Source organism: Ovis canadensis, chromosome 9 (assembly GCF_042477335.2).
Source record: "Ovis canadensis isolate MfBH-ARS-UI-01 breed Bighorn chromosome 9, ARS-UI_OviCan_v2, whole genome shotgun sequence".
NCBI classification, from domain to species: domain Eukaryota; kingdom Metazoa; phylum Chordata; class Mammalia; order Artiodactyla; family Bovidae; genus Ovis; species Ovis canadensis.
Window position 1 is genome coordinate 24,100,510 of NC_091253.1, and position 24,178 is coordinate 24,124,687.

Sequence of the window (24,178 nt, forward strand, 5' to 3'; positions counted from 1 at the left end):
AGGGTCAAGGGTCAGGCTTAGGGCCCGCGAGCCTTCGGCGAACAGATGGGTTCCTGGGGACGCGGGGCCCCGGAAGTCGGGGCCTCAGCGGTCTCCCGGGGTCCCGGGCTGGGGTCCCGGGCGGCGCCGCAGGGGGGGCCTCGGCGAGGGTCCCGGGAGCGGCGGCAGCGGGCGGGCGGCGGAGGAATTCGGGCGCGCCGCGGGTGGGGCCGCCCCGCCCCCAGGTGCTGCCCGGGCAGGCAGGCGGCAGGGGCGGCGGGCGGGGCGGGGGCGGGCGCGTGAATCAGGCCGCGCGGCGGGCGGGCCGCGGCAGGGAGTGGCTGCCGGACCGACCGGACCGCGAAGCCGCTGGGCGGCGGTCGGCTCCTGCTGCCCTTGTCCTGAGACCCCGCGCACCTGGCCAGGTAGGGCCCCCTCCCCGGGCTCCGGCCGGGCGGGGCGCGCGGAAGGGGAGGCCGCGGCGGGGTGGGGCGGGGTCGGCGCCCCCCCGGCGCGGCCTCACCTGGGCGACCAGCCCGCCTGCACCTGGGCTGCGTCGGCGCGACCCAGAGCGAGGCAGTAGGAGCGCGGCCGCGCGCGACGGGGTTGGGCCGGGTCTGCTGGAGTTGGGGCCGAGGGGGTGCCACGGCCGCGTGTGCTGGTGCGATCGCGGGCGCCCTCGCTCGACGCCGGCCCGAGAGAAGTGAGTGGGAAGGGGCCCCGGGCCCAGATCGAGCCAGCCCAGGCCGCCCCGCCTTGCTCTTACCCTCGTGGCCTAGCTGGAGTCTGGAGAGCGTGCCGGGCCTGGCCTAGACCCTTTCTGGGGATGCCCCTTCTAGGCGGCCGTGGACTAGGGGTGGCCCGCGTGGCCAGAGATCTGTATGGTTCCCTCCGTGGGGCGCAGGGTTCCCTGGCTCCCAAGTCCCTGGACTGGGCGGGTGGACGGGACTCTTGGCCCAGGCAGCTTAACTTTCTGGGGTTCGGTCACCCACTTTGGCCCTGCAGTGTGCACTGGAAAGCTGCAGCTCACCCACTTCCAGACCAGGAGCCTCCTCTGCGGGAATCCCAGCCCCGTTCTCCTCCTGCGGCCTGAAGCCTCTGCCTGCCTGGCGCAGGGCCCGCCCACCTTGTGCCCCAGATCCGTCCCTCCGGATAAAACCCCAGGCCTGACCGCGGGAAAGACTTCCGCTGGAGGTCACTGGTTTAGGAGCCCACTAGAGCCCTGAGGGCCCTGCCTGGAGACTTTGTCGGCTCTGTCTGAGGTCAGAGGTCAGCAGCCAAAGAGCGGGATTCCTGCTGAGTCATCAGCCTGGGTGGGATAAGCGCCCTTCCCTCCCTTCAGGCCAGCGTTGGTAGGCAAAGGTGGAGAGGCAGCTGTTGGGGTTCCCATAGCTGGGAGTGGCCACTGCCGGGCCCACAGGTCAGGGGCATGCGGACCTGTGAAAGGAGACAGGCAGAGGCCTAAGGTGGTCAGGGGCCCGAGTGTGGCTTCCTGCGGCTGGGCAGGGCCCCCTGCACACTCCCTCAGGACAGGCTGTTCCCCACTCTCGGATCCCCCACCTCCTCTGCATGCAGACTGGACACTTGGAGTTGATTCCCTTCCCCAGTGAAGTAGGAGGGAAGGAGGTCCCTTCCAGTATGTCTCCCCGACGTGGGAAGCGGCACCCTCAAGGGTTGTCAGCTGGATAGCGACCCCTCTCCAATCAAATACAGTTCAAGATAACACACACCCTGTGGTCACACACAGGGTCGGGACCCTGGTGCAAACAAGCCCACACCACGTACCCTTGTGTGGTCAGCCTGTATCTGGTCCTGGTACAGTGAGGACACATGGCCACCCCATTTGTACCCAGATACGCCAGCGGGCAGTGCTCCCTCTTAGGCACAGCAGGTTTTCCTCAATCAGACCAAGTAGCCTCTCCACCGGGTGTGACTGAATACATATGGGGGCGTCCCCCACCCCCACGTCCACGTCACTTCTCCCAGGAGGGCAGACAGGAAAGATTCCCCAAGTCATCCCGACCCCCCCAGCTGTCCCAGTGGGCCACTGACCCCGTCCAGTCAGCGCTGTCCAGCTGCACCTACAGGGGCTGGGGGCACTCTGCCTGTCAGCCCACATTCAGGAAGCCACAAGCCAGACAGGATCAGCTTCCTACGACCCTCCTTCCAGATTAGGGAGATGAGCAACCAGGTATTTCAGGGGTCCTAGGGAGATGGGTCCTAGGAGCCAAATAAAGACCCCCACCTGGCCTTCCAGGACCCATGTTCCCCCAGGCCAGGCTCCCATGCAGGCCCCTTGGAGGCAGGGGGGCTGGAGTGGAGCCAGCGGGGCGTGGCTGATGGTGAGAAGTCAGGGGGGCAGTGAATGTGGAGAGGCTCACCTGGAGCTGAGGACAAGTGGGTGGTGACCAGGCGCTTGGAAGGTTACTGTTGCCCCACGGGCCAGGCTTGGCAGGGACAGGCCTCTTAAGCTGCCACGATGTGAAGTTCAGGCCTGGGGAGGGGGAGGGGTGTGCCAGGGGTGGGGCCTAGGGAGGTGTCTAGGATGGTATGGTGGACGGGGCAGAGGGCTCCAAGGTTGGCAAGTGGGTTGTGGGGCTGCGTGTGAGGCCCTGTAGCACAGGTGGGGGAGTGGCCAGGCTCTGTGCACTGAGGTCGCCTTGGGCCAAGTGTGCTATCAGGTCAACCCTGGCAGCTGCATTCAAAAAAGCTCTTAATTAAAATTTTAAAGTGAATACTCCATTTACAGTTACTACAAAATACTGGCTGTATTCCCATGTTGTCCAGTACATCCTTGAGCCTGTCTTACACTCAGTACTTTGTACTTCCTGCTCTCCCACATACACTAGTCACCACTGGTTTGTTCCCTATATGTGTGTCTGTTTCTTTTTTGTTATATTCACTAGTTGTGTTTTTTTTTAGATTCCACATATATATGATATCATACGGTATTTGTTTTCCTCTGACTTATTTCACCCAGTGTAAGCCCTTCAAGTCCATCTATGTTGCGGCAAATCACAAAATTGCATTCTTTCTGGCTGAGACAGCTGCATTGTACAGTGGAGGGAACAGGCCACAGAGAGCAGTCCAGGGTCCCCCGGCTCTAGGGGCAGAGACACAGGCAGTGCCCCAACTTGTCCAGTATGCACAGTGCCAGCGGCCACAAAAATGCATTCATGTCATAAAATCAGAAGAAAAAGGTAAATATGTTAATACAGTCTGAATTATATTTTCTTTATAACAACTGTCATATCATTTTTTTTAATGGAGGAAGGAGTCCACAAAGCAGAAGTGCCTTGAGCCACAGAGGCCATAAAGTAGCCCTGAGTCAGGCCCAAATGGAGCCGGAACCCCTGCCTGGAAGCTGGGGCCCAGGGTGCCTCCTGGCCCCTGGTGAGAGGAGGGCCAGCCCCACCGCCAGAGTCACAAGAGACAACGAGCCTGTGTTCTGATGTTCCACCAACTAGAGGGCATGCCAGGGTCTGGGAGTGCCCTGGAAGACCTCCAGGCACAGGCTGATCTCCATAGCCCACCCAGGGTCACTGACAGCCGCTGCTATGATGTGTCCACATGTATGTTGGGGGGGTGGATCCAGAGCCCCTCCCCCTGTAATGCATCTCCCTGCCCTTCCCCCAGGTCCCTGGCCCCAACATGGCCCGTCGCTCCCAGAGCTCCTCCCAGGGGGACAACCCACTGGCACCCGGGTACCTGCCACCACACTACAAAGAGTACTACCGCCTGGCCGTGGATGCGCTGGCTGAGGGCGGGCCAGAGGCATACAGCCGCTTCCTTGTGTCTGAGGGGGCGCCTGCCTTCCTGTGCCCCGAGGAGCTGGAGCACGTGAGCCGCCACCTGCGGCCCCCGCAGCATGTTGCCCCCGAGCCCCCCGAAGGCAGCCCCCCCAATTTGGACTTCGATGGCTCCTCTGGTACTTACTGGCCTGTGAACTCCGACCAGGCAGTGCCTGAACTCGACCTGGGCTGGCCCTTGACCTTTGGCTTCCAGGGCACTGAAGTCACCACACTGGTTCAGCCGCCGCCACCTGACAGCCCCAGCATCAAGGATGAGGCTCGAAGGATGATCCGCTCTGCCCAGCAGGTGTGCGGTCACAGGCTCAGTGGGCAGTGGGGAAGGGCGGCCTGCACTGGACATTGAAGCATGAGTAGGAGTATGAGGGTGAAGGAGAAATACAAGCATGCCAGTTTAGGGGGCAAGGGCGGGGCCAGGACTGGCTGGCCAAGCCTCTCCAGCCCTCAAGCTGTAATGAGGGCTCCCTGGCAGACTTCTTCTAAGGTCATCAGTGGTTTGGTTATCACAAGCTGCAGACTGCACGGGTTTGCCTACCCAGGGTCATGGCTGGTGCCCAGAAGAAAAGGGGCTCTGATGGTTGGGGCCCCTCCTCGCCTGGACTTAATGTTCAGAGAATTCTCTAGTCCTGCCCTTGACCTCCCCCCAACACCAAGCAGTTGGCAGATAGCAAAGGGAGCCTGTTAAACCACAGACCTATGGCAGCAGCTCAGATGTACAGACCCGTCTCTGCCCTCTGCCCCTTCGCCCCTCCTCCCCAGATGGCAACTCCTTCCCAGTGGCAGGAATGGAGCCTGGGGCTTTGCCTTGCCCCGTCCCCCATCCAGAGCTCTGCCCTGAGCTGAACACCCACCCTGAGCTGAAGGACAGCCCTCCCTTAATAGGCTGCAGGCCCTGTGCCTGCCTAGGGCTCTATCATGGGCCATTAGTAACCCCACATCTCTAATGACGGGCCCCTTCTGACCCCCGTTCCATGATAGGGCCCCACTCCCCTGCGATGGGCTAGTAGCTGTTGTGGGCATTCAGCGATAACCTGCCCCTGCTCCCAGGGAGTGGGGAGGGCATGAAGGTATGGCTAGAGAATGGTGGGGACAGCAGAGGGTTCGGGCCTCTGCCCTTGCTTCACCCCCTGCAGGTGGTGGCCGTGGTGATGGACATGTTCACCGATGTGGACCTTCTCAGTGAAGTGCTGGAGGCTGCTGCGCGCCGCGTCCCAGTCTACATCCTCCTAGACGAGATGAATGCACAGCACTTCCTGGACATGGCCGACAAGTGCCGGGTCAACCTGCACCACGTGGACGTGAGTGGCCGGAGAGCGGGAGGGGACGACCGGGAGGGGCGCGGTGAGGCCCCGGTGCAGAGCCTTAACGCCTCTCCCGCCCCAGTTCCTGCGCGTGCGCACTGTGGCGGGCCCCACCTACTACTGCCGCACTGGGAAGTCCTTCAAGGGCCACGTAAAGGAGAAGTTCCTCCTGGTGGATTGTGCCGTGGTGATGAGTGGGAGCTACAGGTGCGCCTAGCCCCTTGCCTCCGCATTCGAGGGCCTCCTCTCCAGAAGCCCTTCTGTAGCGCCCTAACCCTAACGCGCTCAGCCACGCCCCTTCCCCACCCGGTCCCTCCCCTCCCCCGCCCCCCCGCCCCCCCCCCCCCCCCCCCCCCCCCCGCGCTGGTCTCGCCCCTCTCTCTGACTGGCCCCACCCGCCTCCCAGCTTTATGTGGTCCTTCGAGAAGATCCACCGGAGTCTGGCGCACGTGTTCCAGGGCGAGCTGGTCTCCAGCTTCGATGAGGAATTCCGCATTCTCTTCGCACAGTCCGAGCCGCTGGTACCCTCGGCTGGGGCGCTGGCCCGCATGGACACCTATGCCCTGGCTCCATACGCAGGGGCTGGGCCACTCATGGGCGGCCAGATGCCCGGGGCTCCCACCCCCTTCTCCTTCCCCAAACGCGCCCACCTCTTGTTCCCACCACCTCGGGAAGAAGGCCTGGGCTTCCCCTCCTTCCTTGACCCCGACCGCCACTTCCTGTCGGCGTTTCGCCGAGAGGAGTCTTCGCGGATGCCCGGGGGCGCCCTGGAGCCGCACACGGGACTGCGGCCGCTCTCACGGCGGCTGGACGCAGAGGCCGGACCAGGGGGGGAGCTCTCGGGCCCGCGGGGCTTCTTTCAGGCGCGGCACCTAGAGATGGACGCCTTCAAGAGGTACAGCTATGCGGCTGCCGACGGTGCGGGCGCAGTGGAGAACCTCGCGGCCGCGCGGCAGGTATCACGGCAGACGTTCCTCAGCCACGGCGATGACCTCCGCTTCCAGACCAGCCATTTCCACCGTGACCAGCTCTACCAGCAGCACTATCAGTGGGACCCGCAGCTCGCGCCAGCGCGCCCGCAAGGCCTGTTCGAGAAGCTGCGGGCTGGCCGCCCTGGCTTCCCAGACCACGACGAATTCGCGCTGGGCGCCGGGCCACGATTTCCGGAGCTCGGCCTGGACGGACACCAGCGGCTGGACTACGTGCCATCCACTGCCTCACGGGAGGTGCGCCATGGCTCGGACCCCGCCTTCGCGCCCGGACCCCGCGGTCTGGAACCCGGCGGGGTCCCTCGGCCCAACCTGGGCCAGCGCTTCCCTTGCCAATCGATGACGAGGCTAGGTCCAGAAACGGCTCCCGAGCCGGAGCCAGAGCGCAGGGGCGGACCCGAGGGGCGGGCCGGACTGCGGCACTGGCGCCTCACCTCCTACCTGAGCGGCTGTCACAGCGAGGACGCTGGCGACGAGGGCCTGCCTACACCCATGGAGACCGAGGCCTATGACGATGACGTGCTGGTTTCTGGGGGCCGGGCGACCGCTGGGGACCTGCTCCCCTCGGCCTTCCGTGTGCCCGCGCCCTTCCCAGTCAAAGGCCCAGCGCCGGGCTCTGGCAGTGGTGGCGGTGATGGACCAGAGCGCGAGGGCCCAGAGGAGGCAGGTCTGGCCAAGCAGGACTCTTTCCGTTCGCGCCTGAACCCGCTGATCCAGCGCAGCTCCCGGCTGCGCTCCTCGCTCATCTTCAGCGCATCGCAGGGCGAGAGCACGGGCGGAGCCGCTGGGGCCTCCACGGAGAAGGTGCAGCTGCTGCACAAGGAGCAGACGATCAGCGAGATGCTGGGGCCCGGCAATGAAGCCGTGCGCTCTGCTGCCTCCACTAAGGTGGCCGAGCTCCTGGAGAAGTACAAGGGCCCCTCTCGAGACCCTGGAGGCGGGGGGACAGCTGTCACAGTCGCGAGCCATAGCAAGGCTGTCGTGTCCCAGGCGTGGAAGGAGGAGGTGTCTGTGCCCGGCGGCGGCGGTGGGAGCGAGCGCCGCAGCCTGGAGAGCTGCCTGCTGGACCTGCGTGAGTCCTTCGCACAGCAGCTGCACCAGGAGGCGGAGCGACAGCCTGGAGCTGCCACTCTCGCTGCAACCCAGCTGCTGGACACGCTGGGCCGGGGCAGCAGTGGCACGGACCGGCTGCCCTCCCGCTTCCTGTCCACCCAGGACCACTCCACCTCCCCGCAAGGGCGGGACAGCCCCCCACCAGAGGGGCCTGGGGGGTACCAGTCTGAGCCAAAAGGGAGCCCCACCTCAGCCTACCCGGAGCTCAAGGGGAGTCCCACTCCTGGGTTTCCCACCCGCAGAGGCAGCCCCACCGCTGGATTTACTGAGCAGAAGGGGAGCCCCACTTCTGCCTATCCTGAGCGCAGGGGTAGCCCGGTGCCTCCTGTTCCAGAGCGCAGGGGCAGCCCTGTGCCCCCTGTGCCTGAGCGCAGGGGCAGCCTCACCCTTCCCTTCTCTGGGGAGTCTCTGAAGCCCGGGCCCACAGAGGAGGCGGTTGGTGGCCCCATGGAGGTCCTGCGCAAAGGCTCTGTGCGACTGCGGCAGCTGCTGAGCCCCAAGGGTGAGCGGCGGGCAGAGGATGAAGGCAGCTTTCCGACGCCGCAGGAGAATGGGCAGCCTGAGAGCCCCCAGCGGCCGTCCCTAGGTCGAGTTGACAGCACCGAGGCGGCTGCAGAGGAGCGGGGCCCGCGGGCGCGTGTGGTTTCAGCCACAGCCAATGCCTTGTACAGCAGCAACCTGCGGGACGACACGAAAGCCATTCTGGAGCAGATCAGCGCCCACGGCCAGAAGCATCGTGGAGTCCCCGCCCCGGGCCCAACCCCGGCCCACAGCAGCCCAGAGCTGGGTCACTCGCCAGCGGCTGGCGTCCTGGCCCCTGACATGTCCGACAAGGACAAGTGCTCAGCCATCTTCCGCTCGGACAGCCTGGGGACCCAAGGCCGGCTGAGCCGCACGCTGCCTGCCAGCTTGGAGGAACGCGACCGGCTCCTGCGCCGCATGGAGAGCATGCGCAAAGAGAAGCGTGTCTACAGCCGCTTTGAGGTCTTCTGCAAAAAGGAGGAGCCGGGGGCTCTCGGGGCCACGGAGGGCCCTGCTGAGGAGGATGCCAGGGACAGCAAGGTGGGCAAGTTCATGCCCAAGATCCTGGGTACATTCAAAAGCAAGAAGTGAGTCACCTGGCCTTCCAGCCCAGGCCGAGGTGCCTGCATCACCGTCGGGCAGAACACTTGGCCCTCAGCCAAAGCCCAGGGAGCCAGCTGAGCCAGCCAGAGTCTGCTCCACTTGAGGCTCAGCCGGCAGCCCTCCTGGCCTCGTGCCCCTGGGTCTCTCCTCCCTTAGAGCTTCAGCCCCAGCTGCCCACTGACTTACCACCCCAGCTCTGGCCCTGCACACCTCTGCCTCTGAACCCTTAGCCTCCCCCTTCTTAGGCATCTGTCTCCCCCATCTCTCTGTGCCTTAGGCCCCCATACTCTGGGGTCCGTGCATCTCAGGGCTTCCGTGTCTCAGGGGTCCCCTCTCCTCGTGGCCTGACTGTGCTGCCCTTGTCCACTGCCTGGCAGTCCCCTCCTCCCCAGGCCTCCCGTCTTCTCAGGGCCTGTTTCCACACCTGCGTCTGAGGTCTTAGGGCTCACTTCCTGCCCTTTCCCCAGCGCATTCCTCCTTCCCTCCCTCTGGGCCCCTTCCCTGGTCCCCAACCCTTCAGTGGGGGTGGGGCCGCCCTGGTGAGAACTGAACCAGGTGTGGCTGCCACTCCTGCAGGGCCCCGGTGAGCACCCTGCAAGGGCGAGAACCCTGGGCTTTGTGGCACAACAAGTCCAGTGGATGATGGGAGGCCCTGGCCTCACAAATCGTTCCTGGCAGACGGCGTGTTCACAGGTGCATCCACAGTCACACCTCAGAGAGGGGCTGGATGTGGAGCCTTGTTCTGTGAGGGCAGAGGATGGCGTGTGATGGCCCCTAAGCCCTGGCACACTGCTCTGATGGGTCTCAGTGCCCCTGACGTGGGACCTCTGAGCCTCAGTCCCTCATCTAAGTGGTCCTTCCCGCAGGTGCCCAGCAGACCCAGACTCTGCCCTCTTGTGCATCCTTTCCCCTTTGTCACCAGCCCCCCAAAAATCTGTCCGAGCTTCCCCATGTAGCTTTCTTGTATCTTTTTTTTTCCCACCTCCAGACAGTAACTGATCTGGAATGATTCATTTCGGCACCAAATGCTTCAAAAGCCGCCCCTGCCCTCACCATAGGTGCTGGTATTGTTAAATTAGTGTTTGTGCTATTTCTTTTTAAATAGTTTTTTTTTTAAGTATAGGAAATCCTAATTGCTCTTTGGGGACTGCCGGGTATGGCCTCAGTCCTGACTGAACCCCTGTGCCCTGGTGGCCCATGGTCTCGTCACCAAAGCCACCACCCAGGTGGGGTGATAGCAGAGACTTTGGTTCGAATGGAAAAGGCCGCCAGGGAGCAGGATGAGCCGGAGGGTCTCTGGTCCTCGTTGTGCTTGCTGACACGTTTGGTTTGGCCTGGCCTGCTGTGCAGCTGTTCTGAGCAGACCGGGCTGGGCCTATCGCTAATGGAGAGCCCCCTCAGGAAGTGGAGGTTCTGCCCAGAGAGAGGCCCTCGGCCCTCGGACCCTCCTGTCTGCGTCCTCCACATCATGCTCAATAAGACCTCACCTCAATGTGATTCTGCACATTTTGGTGTTAATAAAAAAACACAACACATGAAATATTCTGCTGTGTTCGCAAATACACATACATACCACCACCCAGTTATATTTTGCAGCCTTTAGCCCTATTAATGTCTCAGGTTTCTCTCTGGACACCACCATCCATCCCTGTGGGGTGGATTAAAGACCCCTCCCCATCTATACTGCCACCACCTCTACCCGCATCTTCTAACCACCACAAACCCCTTCCACCTCTCAGCCACTTCCTGTGACAGGCCTCATTTCACCTGCTCTCTGTGTAGGCACAGCCCATTGGCACACCCCTGGTTGCCAAGCCCAGCGGATACTTCCTAACCTCGTCTCAAAGTTCCCATCAACCTGGGGCTGCCCTTGGCCAGGGTGCCAAGCAGCCATTTGTCCAGTTGTCTGGGTCTCCCAGACCCTCCAGTCTTCCAGCACCACCTCTGCACTCAGGGCTGGACTTCTTGGGTGCCCTGCCCCTTTCTGGGCAGTGGCGTTCATTCCTCAGCCCTATGGGTCCTCCGTATTCATTGCTTGCTATACCTCAGGCTCTAAAAATACAAAAAGCTGCCCCTTCAGGCAGCCCCATCTCGTGACTGGCTCACCTCCAAGCCAGAACCATGGTCCCTCCCTGGCCTTCCCCAAGCCCTGTTCTGCCTTCTGAGTCTCTCCTGTAGCTGCCAGGTCTAGGTCACGCCCTGCCCAGCTCTCCTTGATCCATACCTCGCCCTCCCCTGCAGCAGCTGATGTCTTCCACAGTAGGGCGAAACCGCCTGCTCCTGGCTGAAAAGCCCTTGGGCCAGAAACACCTCCAACCAGGCACCGGAAAGTGGACTCCCTGTGTCCTGACCACTGCCCAGGGTGGGTGCAATGTGAGGTGTGCGTGGAACCAGAAGGTACCTCAGTGCTGGCTGGGACGCTCCCACTCCTCAGTCCCACACCCTCAGTCTGGGCTCACACTGGGCACTTTGCCTGATGATACCAGAGGAGGAAGCCTTGAACCCCACAAGACATTCACAGCTGCTCTCCCCTTCCCCAGCCAAGATCTGGAGACAAACCGAGCGCCTGTCACCGTGTTGGTGGGGCGTGGCTGACTGCAGTCAGGGGCACTGTCCCATGTTCTCCCCTTTCCTGCTGTGGCTCAGGGCCACAAGTGTGGTCACACGGTGGCTTGCAGCCCGGCAACAGATGCACTGAACAGGACCCTCCCCGGCAGGACCACCGTGGGGACTGCCTCACTCCTGCAGCACCCCCAGCTGGGACCTGAGGTGCTCAGGCACCAGGCAGGCCCTGGATGCTGTGGACAGAGGTGACCCCAGGGCAACCCCCAAGCAGCCTTAAGCTAGAGAGAAAGCACTGGACGCTGAGCAGACAGGAGCCCGGATGACAGCATACGGCACGCTGGAGGCGTCTCAAGAGCTCTGTCCTCCAGAAGGGAAAAGGTTTGGTGCAGCCTCGCTGGCAGACCCTGGCTGAGGATGACAGATGGCCAGGCAGGTGGGAGACAGAACTTTATTGGAGGAAGTGATGGAGGTTGGGGTGTGAACCTGGGCGAGTCCCCCAGAGAGACCAGGAGAAGCTCTGGGACTCAAATGTGGCCAGGAGAGGGTGCTTTGGGGAAAAGGTAGGTGGAGAGCACTGGGGGCTTGGGCCCTGGAACCTGTCAGAGGAGGGGCAACCTAGGGACTGGGGGAGAGGCACGGGGCTGGGCGCCGGGGAGGTCCGCTTGAAGACCTGCAGGGCAGCTCAGGCGCGAGGTCCTGGGAGGAGGGGCAGGCAGCCCAGCGCCGAGAGGCAGACGGTCCCGTAGGCTTGGGAGTAGCCCCCCAGCGCGGCCCGCGCGGCCCCCTGGGTCCCCTGCGCGGCCGAGGCCCCGAACATCCTCCGACCGGGCCGGGCAGCTCCGGGAGGTCTAGGAGGAACCTGCACACAGACGAGGATCGAGGACCGTGGAGGGAGCGCCCGGCGCGGGGAGGAGGGGAAGTAGGGGGCGGCGGGGCGGGGAGCGGGGCGCGCGGGCTCACCCGTGGCGCGCGGGCTCACCCGTGGCGCGCCGGGCGCGTTCGCACCGCGGCCTGGGTTCCGGTCACTCCGGATCAGGGCCCGGACGGCCACCTGGGCGGCGGCCTGCGAGATCAAGGAGGGTGCGGCCTCCCTCACGCTGGGCTTCACCTGGGGAGGAGCGAGTGGCAGCGTCACCGGCGCCCTCGTAAAGGAGCAGCGGGAGCGGTCCTGCCGCGCCCACACCACGACCTACCCACGAGGATGACGTCGCCCCGCCGGGCCTCGCCCCTCTCCCAGAACCTCCTGGGGGCGGAGGCTGGTGCAGGGGGGCTGAGTTCTGCTTGGGAGGGTCCTCGGCTCCGCCGGGGGCGTCTGTGGGGTCGGGAGACCAAACCCCGCGGTCAGGAGTCCGGCGTTGCTGGCGGTTGGTGGCCCCACACATCGGCCGCCAGACCACGCACCGTGCACGGGGCCGTGGCCGGGGTTATTCCGAGGCCGGCGTCCGGGGTTCAACGCGGGCGAGTCCGAGGGCAGCTGGGCCTCCGGCTCGGGGGTCGGGGAGCCGCCCCCCAGACCCGTCTCCTTCGGGAAGCAGCCGTGGCCCCTGCGCTCCAAGATCATCTGCGAGAGCAGAGGGGCGCTCAGAGGGCGGTGGGAGTGGGGGCGGGGTCGCTGCGCAGCGGAGGCCTCTGGGCCCGAATGACTCGGGCGGCGTCTCCGAGCACCTGATGGAGGCGGCGGCGATACTCGGCGGCTGAGAGCTGGGCTCCTTCCTGCACCGGGAGCCGCACGTCCCCGCCCAGTGTCCACTCACGGGCCGGGCAGTGGAACCTGTGGGGAGCCAGCCAGGCGGGTGCTGGGGTGGTGGGGCCAGGCTGCCTCGGGAGAGCCCCTCGGAGCTTTACAGCCCCGCGCCACCCCCAGCCACTACCTCTGCACGTAGGGGTGTTGCAGGGCCTGGGCTGCGCTGAGCCGCTTGTGGGGGGCAAACACCAGGAGTCTCGAGAGGAGGTCCAGGGCATCTGGAGGAGTGTCGGGGGGCAGGAGAGCATCTAGTGTCTGCCTGGGCCTGCGGGAGGCCAGCTCGTCAGGGCCTCCAGGGTCTGGCCCCCATCCACATCTATGCCCCTTGCTAGGGTTTCAACTTCCACCCATCCCCTGGTTTTCTGCCCCCTGCATCACCCTCAGGCACTGGGGAAAGTCGTCAGACCCCTGATCTCTGAGGCCATTCTCCCAGCGCCAGCGGGGCCCACCCTGGTCTCCTCATTTCAGGCTGACCAACAGTTTCCTGGTTCCGGATCGTGGTCAGGAGGGCAGGGCCCACGGAGCTGACACTCGCTGGCCCTGAAGGCTGCAGGGAGCACGCTGGGGCCCCCTGAAGCCCCCGCACTCACCGGGACCCCAGGTGCTGCAGAACTGAGATGTTGCAACCAGAGCTGAGCGCCAGGAGGTCTGGGAGCAAGGGCAGAAGGCAGTGTGCTCAGGAGTCAGGAAGGTGGTCAGCCACTGCTTCTGGCCTGCGGAGCAACCTCCTCTGCAGGGCCTCGGCTCTCTGGCAGGGCTCAAACCCCAAAAACCAGGTCGCACACCACCACTAGTACACTCATACGTGTGCCTGTCCTTACACGCCTGCCTCCTCCACATGCCGCGTGCTCTCGCGTGCACGCATGTACCCCCCACCTCCATGGGGAGCGCCTTGCCCTCTCCGCCAGAGCATAATGGGGAGAGAACAGGGCTCCCCACGCTGCCCTCACACCGCCACCCCCCAGGGAGGAAGGACCACTGCGGGCTGCCCCTCCAGCCGCCTCCACCCATCGCTTCTCTAGCGCCCTGTCCGGGCCCTGGCAGCACAGTGTGGAGCTGCCTGTCGCCCCTCCACAGAGCTCGTGCTGTTGTCCCGCCCCGGGTGGACCCTTGATGGGCACTGCCTGACCCTCGTGGGCCCCATGTCCCTGGCAGAAACCCCCAGCAGCCCTCCCCTGGGCCCACCCTGCACAGCTTGCCCCCTCCAGGCTTGCCAAGGCCTCTGGACCCTGCTTATCCCACCTCCCTGCCATTCCCAGCCCCATCCCCTCCCCGCTGTCCTCCCATGCAGTCCTTGTCCATGAGGTGCCATCCCCCCACAGCTGTGTGCCAGCAGCTGCCTGCCCACACGCTCACCCTCCTTGGATGGTGGCAGGATGGCCTCCAGGATGAGCTCCAGCTGGTGGAGGGTGGACGTGCCAGGGAACAAGGGCCGCCCCCGCAGCATCTCCCCCAGAATGCAGCCCAGACTCCACATGTCCACCCCGGGGGTGTACCTGGTGCAGGGGGGGTGTGGAGCTGGAGGGGGAACCCTAGAGGCCGAGGCGCAGGTGGGAGGAGGGACTACAAGTGGGTTCTGGGACTCAGGGGCAAGAAGGCTGAGGGCCCTGGCTGAGCAGGGGGGCACAGGGGCCCTGACCTTGCAGGGGGAGGTGGGGCAGGATGAGGGCAGGTCGCTCAGTGTTACCAGCTGGAAGACAGCAACATCTCTGGAGCCCGGTACCATCTCGTGGCCACATACTCCGTCAGGGCACGGCCCTCGGGCACCTCAGGGAGGCCGCTGAGGGGGCGAGCCAGGCCAAAGTCACAGAGCTTCACCAAACAGCTGGCGTTCAGGAGAACATTGGATGGCTGGGGGTGAAAAGGCAGGCTGCGGGCTGACCAGGCTCGGGCTCGAGGACCTGGTGCACTGCTGCGGCACCGGCTGGGCAGTGGAGCTCAGCAGACAGGTGTGGGTGGTACCTTCTGGTCCCGGTGGATGACCCGCCCTGAGTGAATGAACTTGGTGGCCCGCAGCAGCTGGTAGAAGATGTAGCGCTTGTGGATGTCCTTCAGCAGCGTGCCTTTGCAGATGACGGCATTCAGGTCGGTGTCTGGGGAGGCCTGTGGGTCAGGCTGGCGGGCCTTGGGAGGGTGGGCCAGGAGAGCCCACTCTGCACCCCTGCGGGGACTCCTCAGCCCCCAGAGACCCGGGCCTCACCAGCACGTGTTGGGCACGAGCGCTGCCCGGGAGCCCCTGCCCACCTCTCAAACCTGCCCACCGTCTTTGTCAGCACAGCAAACAAAGTTTGTGGAATTGTTTTTATACTTTATTTCATGATGCCTTTGTTTTATCAAATGAGCAGGAAAAAAGGACACGTAGCTGCAAAACCTCGCAGAGGCAGGGGTCAAGGTATTCACCACCAGGCCTTGGGGGCTGACACTCTCCAGCTCCAAGGGACTCTGCTCAGGCTGAGCACACTGGCCACTTAGGGAAACACTGGGGTGTGGGTGGGCGGGGGCGGTCCTGGGCCTGGACAAAGGGGGACTGGTGTCTGAGGGAGGCCTCACTCACCCATAGACTCAAACACCAGGTAAATGTCCCTGTTGTTCTCTGCCGGGATCACATCCAGGAGGCGGACGATGTTGGGATGGTCCCCAAATTCCTGGGGAAAGAGCAGGGGGCTGTGCCCTGGGGGCCAGGGCCCAGGCTTCCCCTTCTTTGGAGAAACAGTACCTGGAGCAGCAGGTAGATGGCCTGGCCACTCACCTGGAGAAGCATGATTTCCCGGAACGTCCGCTGGAAGGAGACAGAAACACGAGTGTGGGTGTGGAGCAAGAAGGAAGCCCCTGTCCGGAGAGGATGCGAAGGGACAGACACTCAGTGCCCGCACACCTGCTGGACCCTGGGTTTGCAGGGGGCGGTGCTCTGAAAAATGCAGAAACCTGCTGTGATTGGGTTTCCAGTTGCACCTTTCCGACACAAGGCAGCGGGGGGCCACCCCCCAGCCCTGCCTCATCCTTTCCCACACCGCTCGCTTCCCCACTCACTTACCTGGGCATCTGTCTTATCCTTGAAGGCATCAAAGATTTTCTTGATGGCCACGACCTCGCCAGTCCTCCGATCCACTGCCTTCCACACAATGCCATAGGCCTGAGGAGGACGGTGGTCAGCCTGCAGGGCACAGAGCCCCGCCAGACTGCCTCCTTCAGACACGAGCCTCCTCCTTCCCACTCTGCTTCCAGAAAGGGGAACCCCAAAGCTGCAGGCCTCCAGAGGAGGCTGATGGGAAGCAATGGGGGTTAGAGGCAAGAGAGGGGCCTCTGGGGAGGAACGGGAGGGAGCTCCTGGGTAAGTCCCTTCTCTGACAGACTTTCACCTTTGCAGGCATCCTGATCCCACTCTTGTGTACCCCATCCAGCCTGTCCACAGATCCTGTTGGCTCCAACTTCAGAATTCATCAGAATCTGAAGACCTCCTCTCCCCTCTCCCCCTCCATCCTGCTCCGAGCCTCTCCCACCTCCAGCCCTATCACTGCCCTGACCTCTTAAATTCTCTCCCCCACTCACTCCCACACGGCATCCTTAGCCGAGCAGGCAGCCTGGCCTTGTAAAGTGGTGCCAAAGGCTGCTCCTCTCCCCGTGACACTCACAGCAGGAGCTGAAGTCCTTGCAGTTCCCCAGACCGTCCCCCTAGTCTCCTGTCCAGTTACATCAGCTCTGCTCCTTCCCACCAGCTCGGCATGTCCTTGCCCCAGGGCTTTTGCACGACTGCTCGCACTACCTGCAACTCTCTCTGCTCTGTGTCTCACACTTGCACACACCCTGTGATCCAACGTGACACATGTACTCTCACACAGTCCCACCTGCCCTCCCACGCCCACAGTCACAAACACACGCGGGCTCTCACGGGGCTCTGGTCAGCACTCCATGCCCACCTTACTCACTGGCTCAGGCCCTTCTTGGGCAGGCATCTGCCCGCCCTCGGTGCCTGTGTCACACTGTGGGCACCGGGAGAGGCAGCCGGGAGCCTGAGGCGGTGGTGGGGACAGCGGGGGCCGGGGGGCTCTAGGATCAGACCTGAGACCTTGGGGGGCCCAGCTCTCAGCTGCCTCCCAGAGCCACGGGACAAGTTCCCTGCGAGTAGGGCGCCCTGTTGTCGGAAACGGGACACACCTGCAGCTCATGGAGGAGGCAGGACCCCAGCGCAGGAGTACCTGCAGCGTGGACGGCCACAGTCCCCTGACTGGCCCTACCCACGTCCTGCAGGTCCCGCGGACCCCCGGGCGCCTCTCGAGCTCACCCCCTTTCCGAGCCGCCGCTTGAGCAGGTATCGCTGGGCGACGTGACGGTCCACCTCTGCGGTGCACATGTCGGCAAGCGGGAACCAGGAAGCCTCCAGACAACCGCGGGGCTCCAACTGTTGAACCCGGTTGCCTTGGGAACCGACGGAGCGCAGTCTGCCGTCCAAACCCCGCCCCATCCGGGGCCGCCGAGGAGCCCCTCCCCGCAGCCCCGCCTCGGGGCCCGCCCCCCGCCTCCCGCCCGGCCGAACCGGAGGAGGTGCCCCTCTCCGCCCCCTCGCCGCACCTGCGCCCAGGGAGCCTTCTGCCCACCCCGGGCCTTTGCACGTGCGGTGCCCACGGCCGGGCCTCCCTCTCTGCCTTCTTCCGGGCTTGCTAAGGCGGTACCAAAGGGTAAAGTATCACTCGTAGCCCTCCTCTCCGGAGGTATTTGGGGGGCAGGGGCCGTGGCATCCCCAACGTATAAAATGCTATAGCGACTTTGGGAAAATATTTGGTCGTTTCTTAAAATGTTTAACTTAAATTTAGCGTGACTCGGGCATCTTCCCGTGGTAGTCACCCAAGAGAAATGAAAACATGTGTCGAGTTACACACCCACGTACATAGCTTTATTTGTAACAGCCCCAAACTGTAAACAACTCGAATGTGGCTTCCAGCATTTGAAACAGGAATAGATAAACAAAAAGTGGTATAACCACACAGTGGAATATTACGCAGAAAAAACAAAAAAGGACAACTATTGATACACACGACGTGGATGAAGCTCAAAATCATTATGTTAATTAAAGAAGCCAGACCTTCTCTCAAAGAGAACTGTATGGTGCCATCTGTACGAAATTCTAGAGAACGCCAACTACAGATCACTGATAGCCTTGTGATAGAGTGGAGGGAGAGATGCATTGCAAGTGGTACAAGAAAACTTTAGGAGGTGATAGAAATCTTCAAGCCTGGTGATGGTTTCAGACATTTAACCCATATGTCAAAACAGTTGAAACTGTACAATTCAAGTATGCACAGTTTATTATACTTCAGCTGTATCTCGATATAAAGTTGGAGGGGGAAGGAGATAAACATGAGAAAAAGAAACAAGAAAGAGATGAGACTTTTATTTTGGTCGTGAGGGAGTGACTGGACTGTCCATGCTCTTCACTGATGAAGAGTTAGGAAACTGGACAAGTATGTGAACCAAGTGCCTACAAACACTGGACAGCCAGCGCCGCAGGACGGTGCTCTCAGCAAAACAGACCAGATGAGCGCCTCTTAGTTCTCTTGCTGAGCGCCATGTCAGGGCGAAGATGGAGAAATTTCCAAGAGTCCAAGCACAGAACAAGAGGGGTGGGGGTGGGAGGTAAGGTGAACAGTCCAGATTTCATATGGGCAGAGGACATCTTCAATGCTGAGCAGCCAGGGGGGACATCAGAACATTCAGGAGAAACCCCAGGCGGTTCATGGCCTCAGTGAAGCGACTGAACTAGCTCTCGACTAAAGGCTATTCTGCACCCATCGTGAGTGTGGTGAGCAAGCCTCAAAGGGAACAAGATGACACAGGCTGTTTAGTTTAACAGGCTGCCAAGGATGTCAATACTCTTTAAAGGGAAACAGGAACAAACAATACTCAGTAGCATAAAATTCACAATACCCAGCACCCAATAAATAGTTATTAGACTTACCCAATTAAAATTATGGACAGGGGCTTCCCTGGTGGCTTGGTGGTAAAGAATCTGCTTGCAAATGCAGGAGACATGGGTTTGATCCCTGGTCTGGGAAGATCCCACATGCCTTGGAGAAACCAAGTCTGAGTGCTACAACTAGTGAGCCCGAGCTCAGGGAGCCCAGGAACCGCAACTACTGAAGTGCTCCACAACAAAAGAACTCACTGCAGCGAGAGAGTCCCCCGCTGTCTGCGACTAGAGAAAGCCCTCATGCAGCAATGAAGACCCAGCACAGTCAAAGACAGATAAATACAATTTAAACAAAACCAAACCAGAAAACTATGGACAAAGACTTGAATAGACCCATCTTCAAAGAAAATGTACCAATGGGCAGCACCACAGGGAAAGACGCTCAACACCATTAACTATCAGGGAAACGCAGTCATGACACGTGGGGTGACTGCAAAATGAAACAAAAGAAGTCTTGGCAAGGATGGAGAAAAATCAGAACTCTCATAAGGTGCTGGTGGGATGTAGAACAGTGCAGTTACTGTGGAAAACTGTTTGGCAATTCCTCAGTAAGTTAAAGATAGAATTCCCATATGATCCAGCAGTTCCACTTCTGGGTATAAGTGTGTGCCTGCATGCTCAGTTGCTCAGTCATGTCCAATTCTTAGCTTGCCAGGCTCCTCTATCCATGGAATTTTCCAGGCAAGAACACCAGAGTGGGTTGCCATTTCCTACTGCAGGGGATCTTCCTGACCCAGGGATTGAACCAACCTCTCTTGCATCTCCTGCATTGGCAGGCAGATTCTTTACCATTGCACCACCTGAGAAACCTCTGAGTATATATCCAAAATAATTGAAAACAGATATTCAAACAAATACTTGTACATGAGTTTTTGCAACTAGTCACAAAAGCCAAAAGGTAGAAACAACCCAAATATCCAGCAACTGATGAGTGGATGAAGAAAATTATATCTATACAGACAATGGAATATAATTCATCCATAAAAAGGATTTAAGTAATGGTATATGCTACAATGTGGAAACACAGCGCTAAGTGAAATAAGTCAGATACAGAAGGTCACATATTTAATGATTTTCACTTGAAGGAAATACTCAGAATATGTAACTCGATAAACACAGGAGGGCTTCCCTGGTGGCTCAGTTGGTAAAGAATCTGCCTGTAATGCAGGAGGTCTGGGTTTGATCCCTGGGTTGGGAAGATCCCCTGGAAAAAGGAATGGCAACCCACTCCAGTATTCTTGCTTGGAGAATTCCATGGACAGAAGAGTCTGTCAGACTACAGTCCATGGGGTCAGAAAACAGTTGGACATGACTGAGTATGGATGCACTTTTTAAAAGCTATTATAAATATGCTCCTGGATATAGAGAAAACATGAATATAGTAGAAAAAAATGACCAGTGAATTCAAAGACACAGCTACCCAAACTGAAACCACAGAGGGGGAAAAAAAAGATAGTGGGATAGTGTCAACCAAAAGGGGCATGCAATACATATGTTTGAGAAAGTAATGGCTGAAATTTTTGCAAATTTAAAGAAAAAATGCTAGATTCAGGAAATTAAATGAAGTCCAACTAGGAAAAACACAAAGAATTCATAACTAAATTGCTGAAAAGTAGTGATAGAGAAACAATTTTTAAAATAACCAAAGAAATTTACATACAGAGGAACAAAAAAATAAGCATGACTGTAGAGTTTTTATCCGAAAAAAAAATTCAAGCCAGAAGAAAAAGCAATGACATCATTAATGTACTTAAAGGGGAACAAAGCCAATCTAGAGTTCTTGAACCAATCCCTAAAAGTGCAGCATATAGAAAGCATGGTTTCCCTGGAGGCTCAAATGGTAAAGAATCTGCCTGCAGTGCAGGAGACTCAGGTTCAATCCCTGGGTCAGGAAGATCCCCTGGAGAAGAAAATGGCAACCCACTCCAGTATTCTTGCCTGGAGAATCCCATGGGCAGAGAAGAGCCTGGCGGGCTACAGTCTCTTGGGTCACAAAGAGTCGGACACGACTGATTGAATAACACGCAGAAAGCATATACAACAGGTTACAAATGAGAAGCTGGCTATGGTTAAAGCAGAACTCAGTGCTAAAAAATTAGAAGAGCAAGTTCAGGGCTGCCAAACAGACATGGTAACTCTTCAGGCTGGAAATGAACTGAATCTGGTGAGAAACATGGTCTCGGGAAACCACAGGGGCCTTTAGTGGAAAAGCCCCCTGCCAATGGAAATGGCTGACATAAATCGTTAAATGACTTGGGCATTGATGGGAAAGGGATGCAATTAAATGTTCTATTATATTAAAAATGTTTTCATATTATTGACATCTTATACTCAAGAAAGCGGATACAGATCATACAAAATAAAGATGCAATTCAAGAACTAAAAGAGGAATTACTAGTATCAGGAGTGAAAGACTATATTCCTACCAAATCCTACAAGCATTGACCAGAAAATAAGGGTTTATTGTCAACAACCTCCCACCAAGACACTTGATAACTTAGATGAAATTGAAAATTCACTGAATGAGTGGGAATATTCCCCAGATATAATCAATAATAAACAAAGTGAAAAGCTCTGTGCCTACAAGGACAGAGAAGAGCAGGAAAAGAAGGACTGACAACCACCTGGACAGGCTGAAAGGGATGCGAGCTGGACTCACTGCAGAGGGTCTGAGGTGGGGAGTGGGGCCGTGAGCCGGGCAGGAGGCACAGCCAGGCATCCCCCAGCGGCAGGCAGCAGGAGCAGGTGGACGCAGGAGCCTAGTGAACTCACCAACAAGGCAGGACCAGGGGTGGGGCGTGGAGCAGCCCCACACAGCTGCGGAGGGCAGTGCGCACCGCTGGCTCCTGGCTGGCAGCCCAGCCCCTGTTCTCCCTGCCTCCTTCCCTCCCTGCCTCCTCCCCGGAACCCGCACCAAAGGCAGTCTCAGCCCTGCCGGTCTCCCACCAAGAACACGGCCATTAAGCAGAAGCAGCCCCAAATCAGTGAATTTCAGCAAAAAAGAATTCTGCAGCGTGAACTTCATTACATTCACTTAACTATTAAATCAGTTTTTCAGTGGTCATTTGACTCATCCACTTGCTCTTTTAAAATCTGCTATTATGTGTTTTCTCTTGGGGCCATTATTTCCACCCAGTCCATTTCCCCCTTGTTTAAATAGCCTTGCAGATATAAATTTTGTCAAGTTTTTATTTTCTCATAAGTGTCAGTTGACAGTTTTATTGCGTGCAGCTGTAGCTTCAGGTTTGTTCTGAGTGCATTATTGATTTAGGGTATTTATTATGCAGTCAAGAAAAAGTGGACCATGCATTGAACTTTTAGCTGACCCATGGGGAAATCACGTGCAGTTTGGAGGGCCGCATCCAGGAAACCCACAGTTGGGGGGAGTGAGCACATGGCCGGTCAAACCCCTAGGTTGAGGTGATTTGGCCTGAAGTTCCTGCTTCATGGTCACCAGCCTCCCTAACACCCTGGAGACCAGACTCACGGGGAGCCCGCCTCCCGGACGGCAGAGTGTCACAGTCCGTGTGGGCCCTGCCCCTCCCTGTGAGTCACAGTCCAGGTTCAGGGCCCCACCCTTCCTGCCCCTCAGTGTCCAGGTCTGAATAGATATCAGCTCGTCCCCATCCACATTCTGGTGGAGCCCACCGCCCATCCTGTCCCCGGAGCAGCCCTGAGCCTGCAGCAGGAGGACCTGCTGTGCTCCCCAGCACCTGGGGCTCCAAACTGGGCTCTCCTCTCCCGCTCCCAGCAAGGGCTATGGACCCAGGCAGCTGCCTGGGCCTGTCCTAGGAGGGCACCTTTGGGTTGTAGATGGACTTGTCTCTAGATCATGTGTCCAGACTCAAACAGGGGACACTCCTCCTGACTGTCTCTCAGGGGTGTCTCTGAACCAGCCTGTGGAGGTGGGTGCTGGCATTGCCATCGGAGCCTGCGCGGGGCTCTGGACTTTGGGCATCCTTCTGTTTGTCATCCTCTTCCTCACAAACAGAGGTAGGTGAGCACCCCTGGGGGTGGTGCGCAGACCAACCTGGATCATACCCCGAGCCCCAGCTCCCTGGGCTGGCCACTCAGCGGGGACCAAGGACAAAGCCACAGGCCCTGGGCTCCAATGAGGCCTCTCCCCAAAGCTGTGACCCACTGACCCTGAGCAGGTCAGGGCCCTGGGTCACCACAGCAGCATCGCCACAGGGCCCCGACCCGCCCTTGCATGCTCCGTACACACGTGTGCACACCCAGGGCTCCTGCCGGCTCCCGCCGTGTGGCTCCTGGGAATTGGGTGAGGTGCAGCGTTGTCCCTCCCGGCTCCGTATGTCTGCGGAAGGGCACTTCCTTCAGGGGCAGCCGCGGCTGTGGGAGCTGACCCACATCGTGGTCTGGATCTTGTCCTTCCAGCTGGGGCTGACCGTGAGCCTGGTGTGGGTCTGGCACCGCTTCCAAGGTGCTTGGCTGTCGGGGGAGGCCGCTTGAGGAAGGGTCCTGAGTGGCCAGCCCAGGGCCAGCTCAGGTTGGGGGTGGGGCAGGGCAGGGTGGCAGGCAGCCCCAAAAGGGGATCTACAGAAGAGGACAGACTTGGGGGCCTGCCCAGGACGAGAGAACAGCCAGGTCCGGGGTCTCCAGGGCTTGACCTCAGCCAGAGGATGCACTGGATAGACAGGCTCTCCGGGATCTCTCTCGCGGTCCTGCCCATCCTCCCCTTCACCATGGTGACTGCCATCAGTACTGTGCTTCTGCTCAAGGGACAAGGTACCGGGGTGGGGCTGGGGCATCCCTCCTGCCAGGCCCCCTTAGTCTGACCTCTGCCAGAGAGGCACACAGTGGGAAGAGCCCACTAAGGCCCAAGTCACAGACCCAGTGTTTTCAGGAGTCCTCACTCTGTGCCTCAGTTTTTCCATCTGTGAAATGGGAGCAGGAAGTGCTTACCCGTGGGTCAGACACACAGCCCAAGCCCGTTGGTACTCCAGAGAAGGGGCGCTCACCCCAATTCTCTAGAGCCAGGAGGGAGGGCTCCGAGGCAGAAGGAACAGCAAGCCAGGTCAGGAAGGTGTGCCCTCTGGTGGCCTGGCCGGGTAGGGGCAGGGGCTCAGCGAAAAGAGCCGTATCCTAGGAACAAGCCGGAAGGGACACTGTGCTGCGGCCTTCAGGGTCCAGGGCGGGCTCTGGGAGAGCCCGCCGGGACGAGGGTAGGGGAGCGGCCTTGGAAGTTGAGCAGACTGCCAGCACCCCTTCCACCAGTGTCTTTCCAGCTCAGGGTCCCAGTTAAGAGGTGAGTGACCCCTCCAGATGCTCCCCAGCCTGGGTCTTGGCTCCTGGAAGGACAGAGACCCCACGCCATCACGAAGGGAGGGGAGATGGATCAGGACTAACACTTGGCTTTGAATCTGGGCCCTTGGAGGTGAGTTCCGTTTCCAGTGGGCGGCGGGGTACCTGAACCCTAGATACCCCTTTCTCAACACAATTAGAGAAAGCCCCCTGAGGTCTGCAGTGAGGGCGTCTCAGCCCCGCCTCCAGGCCCGGCACTCCCCTCTTCCCCGGGAGAGGGGCCGCTCCTGGGAACACCCACGGGCCCCGTGGCCTTCGGCGCGGAG

The 24,178-nt window shown here is 60.0% G+C and overlaps 2 protein-coding genes across 6 annotated transcripts; one reads left to right on the forward strand and one right to left on the reverse strand.

Annotated features, from left to right (window-relative positions):
• The first annotated feature begins 4 nt into the window (after nucleotides 1-4).
• Nucleotides 5-9,856, forward strand: FAM83H (family with sequence similarity 83 member H). Of its 2 annotated transcripts, none has more exons than XM_069599580.1 (5): nucleotides 5-404; nucleotides 3,616-4,077; nucleotides 4,922-5,086; nucleotides 5,172-5,296; nucleotides 5,496-9,856. In XM_069599580.1, the coding sequence occupies exons 2-5, from the start codon at nucleotides 3,631-3,633 to the stop codon at nucleotides 8,302-8,304; spliced, it is 3,546 nt and encodes a 1,181-aa protein (XP_069455681.1). In that variant the 5' UTR covers nucleotides 5-404; nucleotides 3,616-3,630; the 3' UTR covers nucleotides 8,305-9,856. The 2 variants fall into 2 exon arrangements, with proteins under 2 accessions (XP_069455681.1, XP_069455680.1); XM_069599579.1 differs by lacking the exon at nucleotides 5-404 and adding an exon at nucleotides 3,095-3,179.
• Nucleotides 9,857-11,315: 1,459 nt separating this feature from the next.
• MAPK15 (mitogen-activated protein kinase 15) lies at nucleotides 11,316-17,055 on the reverse strand. Of its 4 annotated transcripts, none has more exons than XM_069599692.1 (14): nucleotides 16,908-17,055; nucleotides 15,660-15,758; nucleotides 15,375-15,404; nucleotides 15,180-15,270; nucleotides 14,588-14,718; nucleotides 14,313-14,476; nucleotides 13,982-14,121; nucleotides 13,216-13,273; nucleotides 12,753-12,890; nucleotides 12,547-12,652; nucleotides 12,283-12,442; nucleotides 12,075-12,193; nucleotides 11,861-11,989; nucleotides 11,316-11,740 (listed from the first exon to the last, which is right to left on the reverse strand). In XM_069599692.1, the coding sequence occupies exons 1-14, from the start codon at nucleotides 16,974-16,976 to the stop codon at nucleotides 11,564-11,566; spliced, it is 1,611 nt and encodes a 536-aa protein (XP_069455793.1). In that variant the 5' UTR covers nucleotides 16,977-17,055; the 3' UTR covers nucleotides 11,316-11,563. The 4 variants fall into 4 exon arrangements, with proteins under 4 accessions (XP_069455793.1, XP_069455795.1, XP_069455794.1 ...); XM_069599694.1 differs by having other exon boundaries at nucleotides 11,842-11,989; XM_069599693.1 differs by having other exon boundaries at nucleotides 14,588-14,688; nucleotides 16,908-17,048.
• Nucleotides 17,056-24,178: the final 7,123 nt, after the last annotated feature.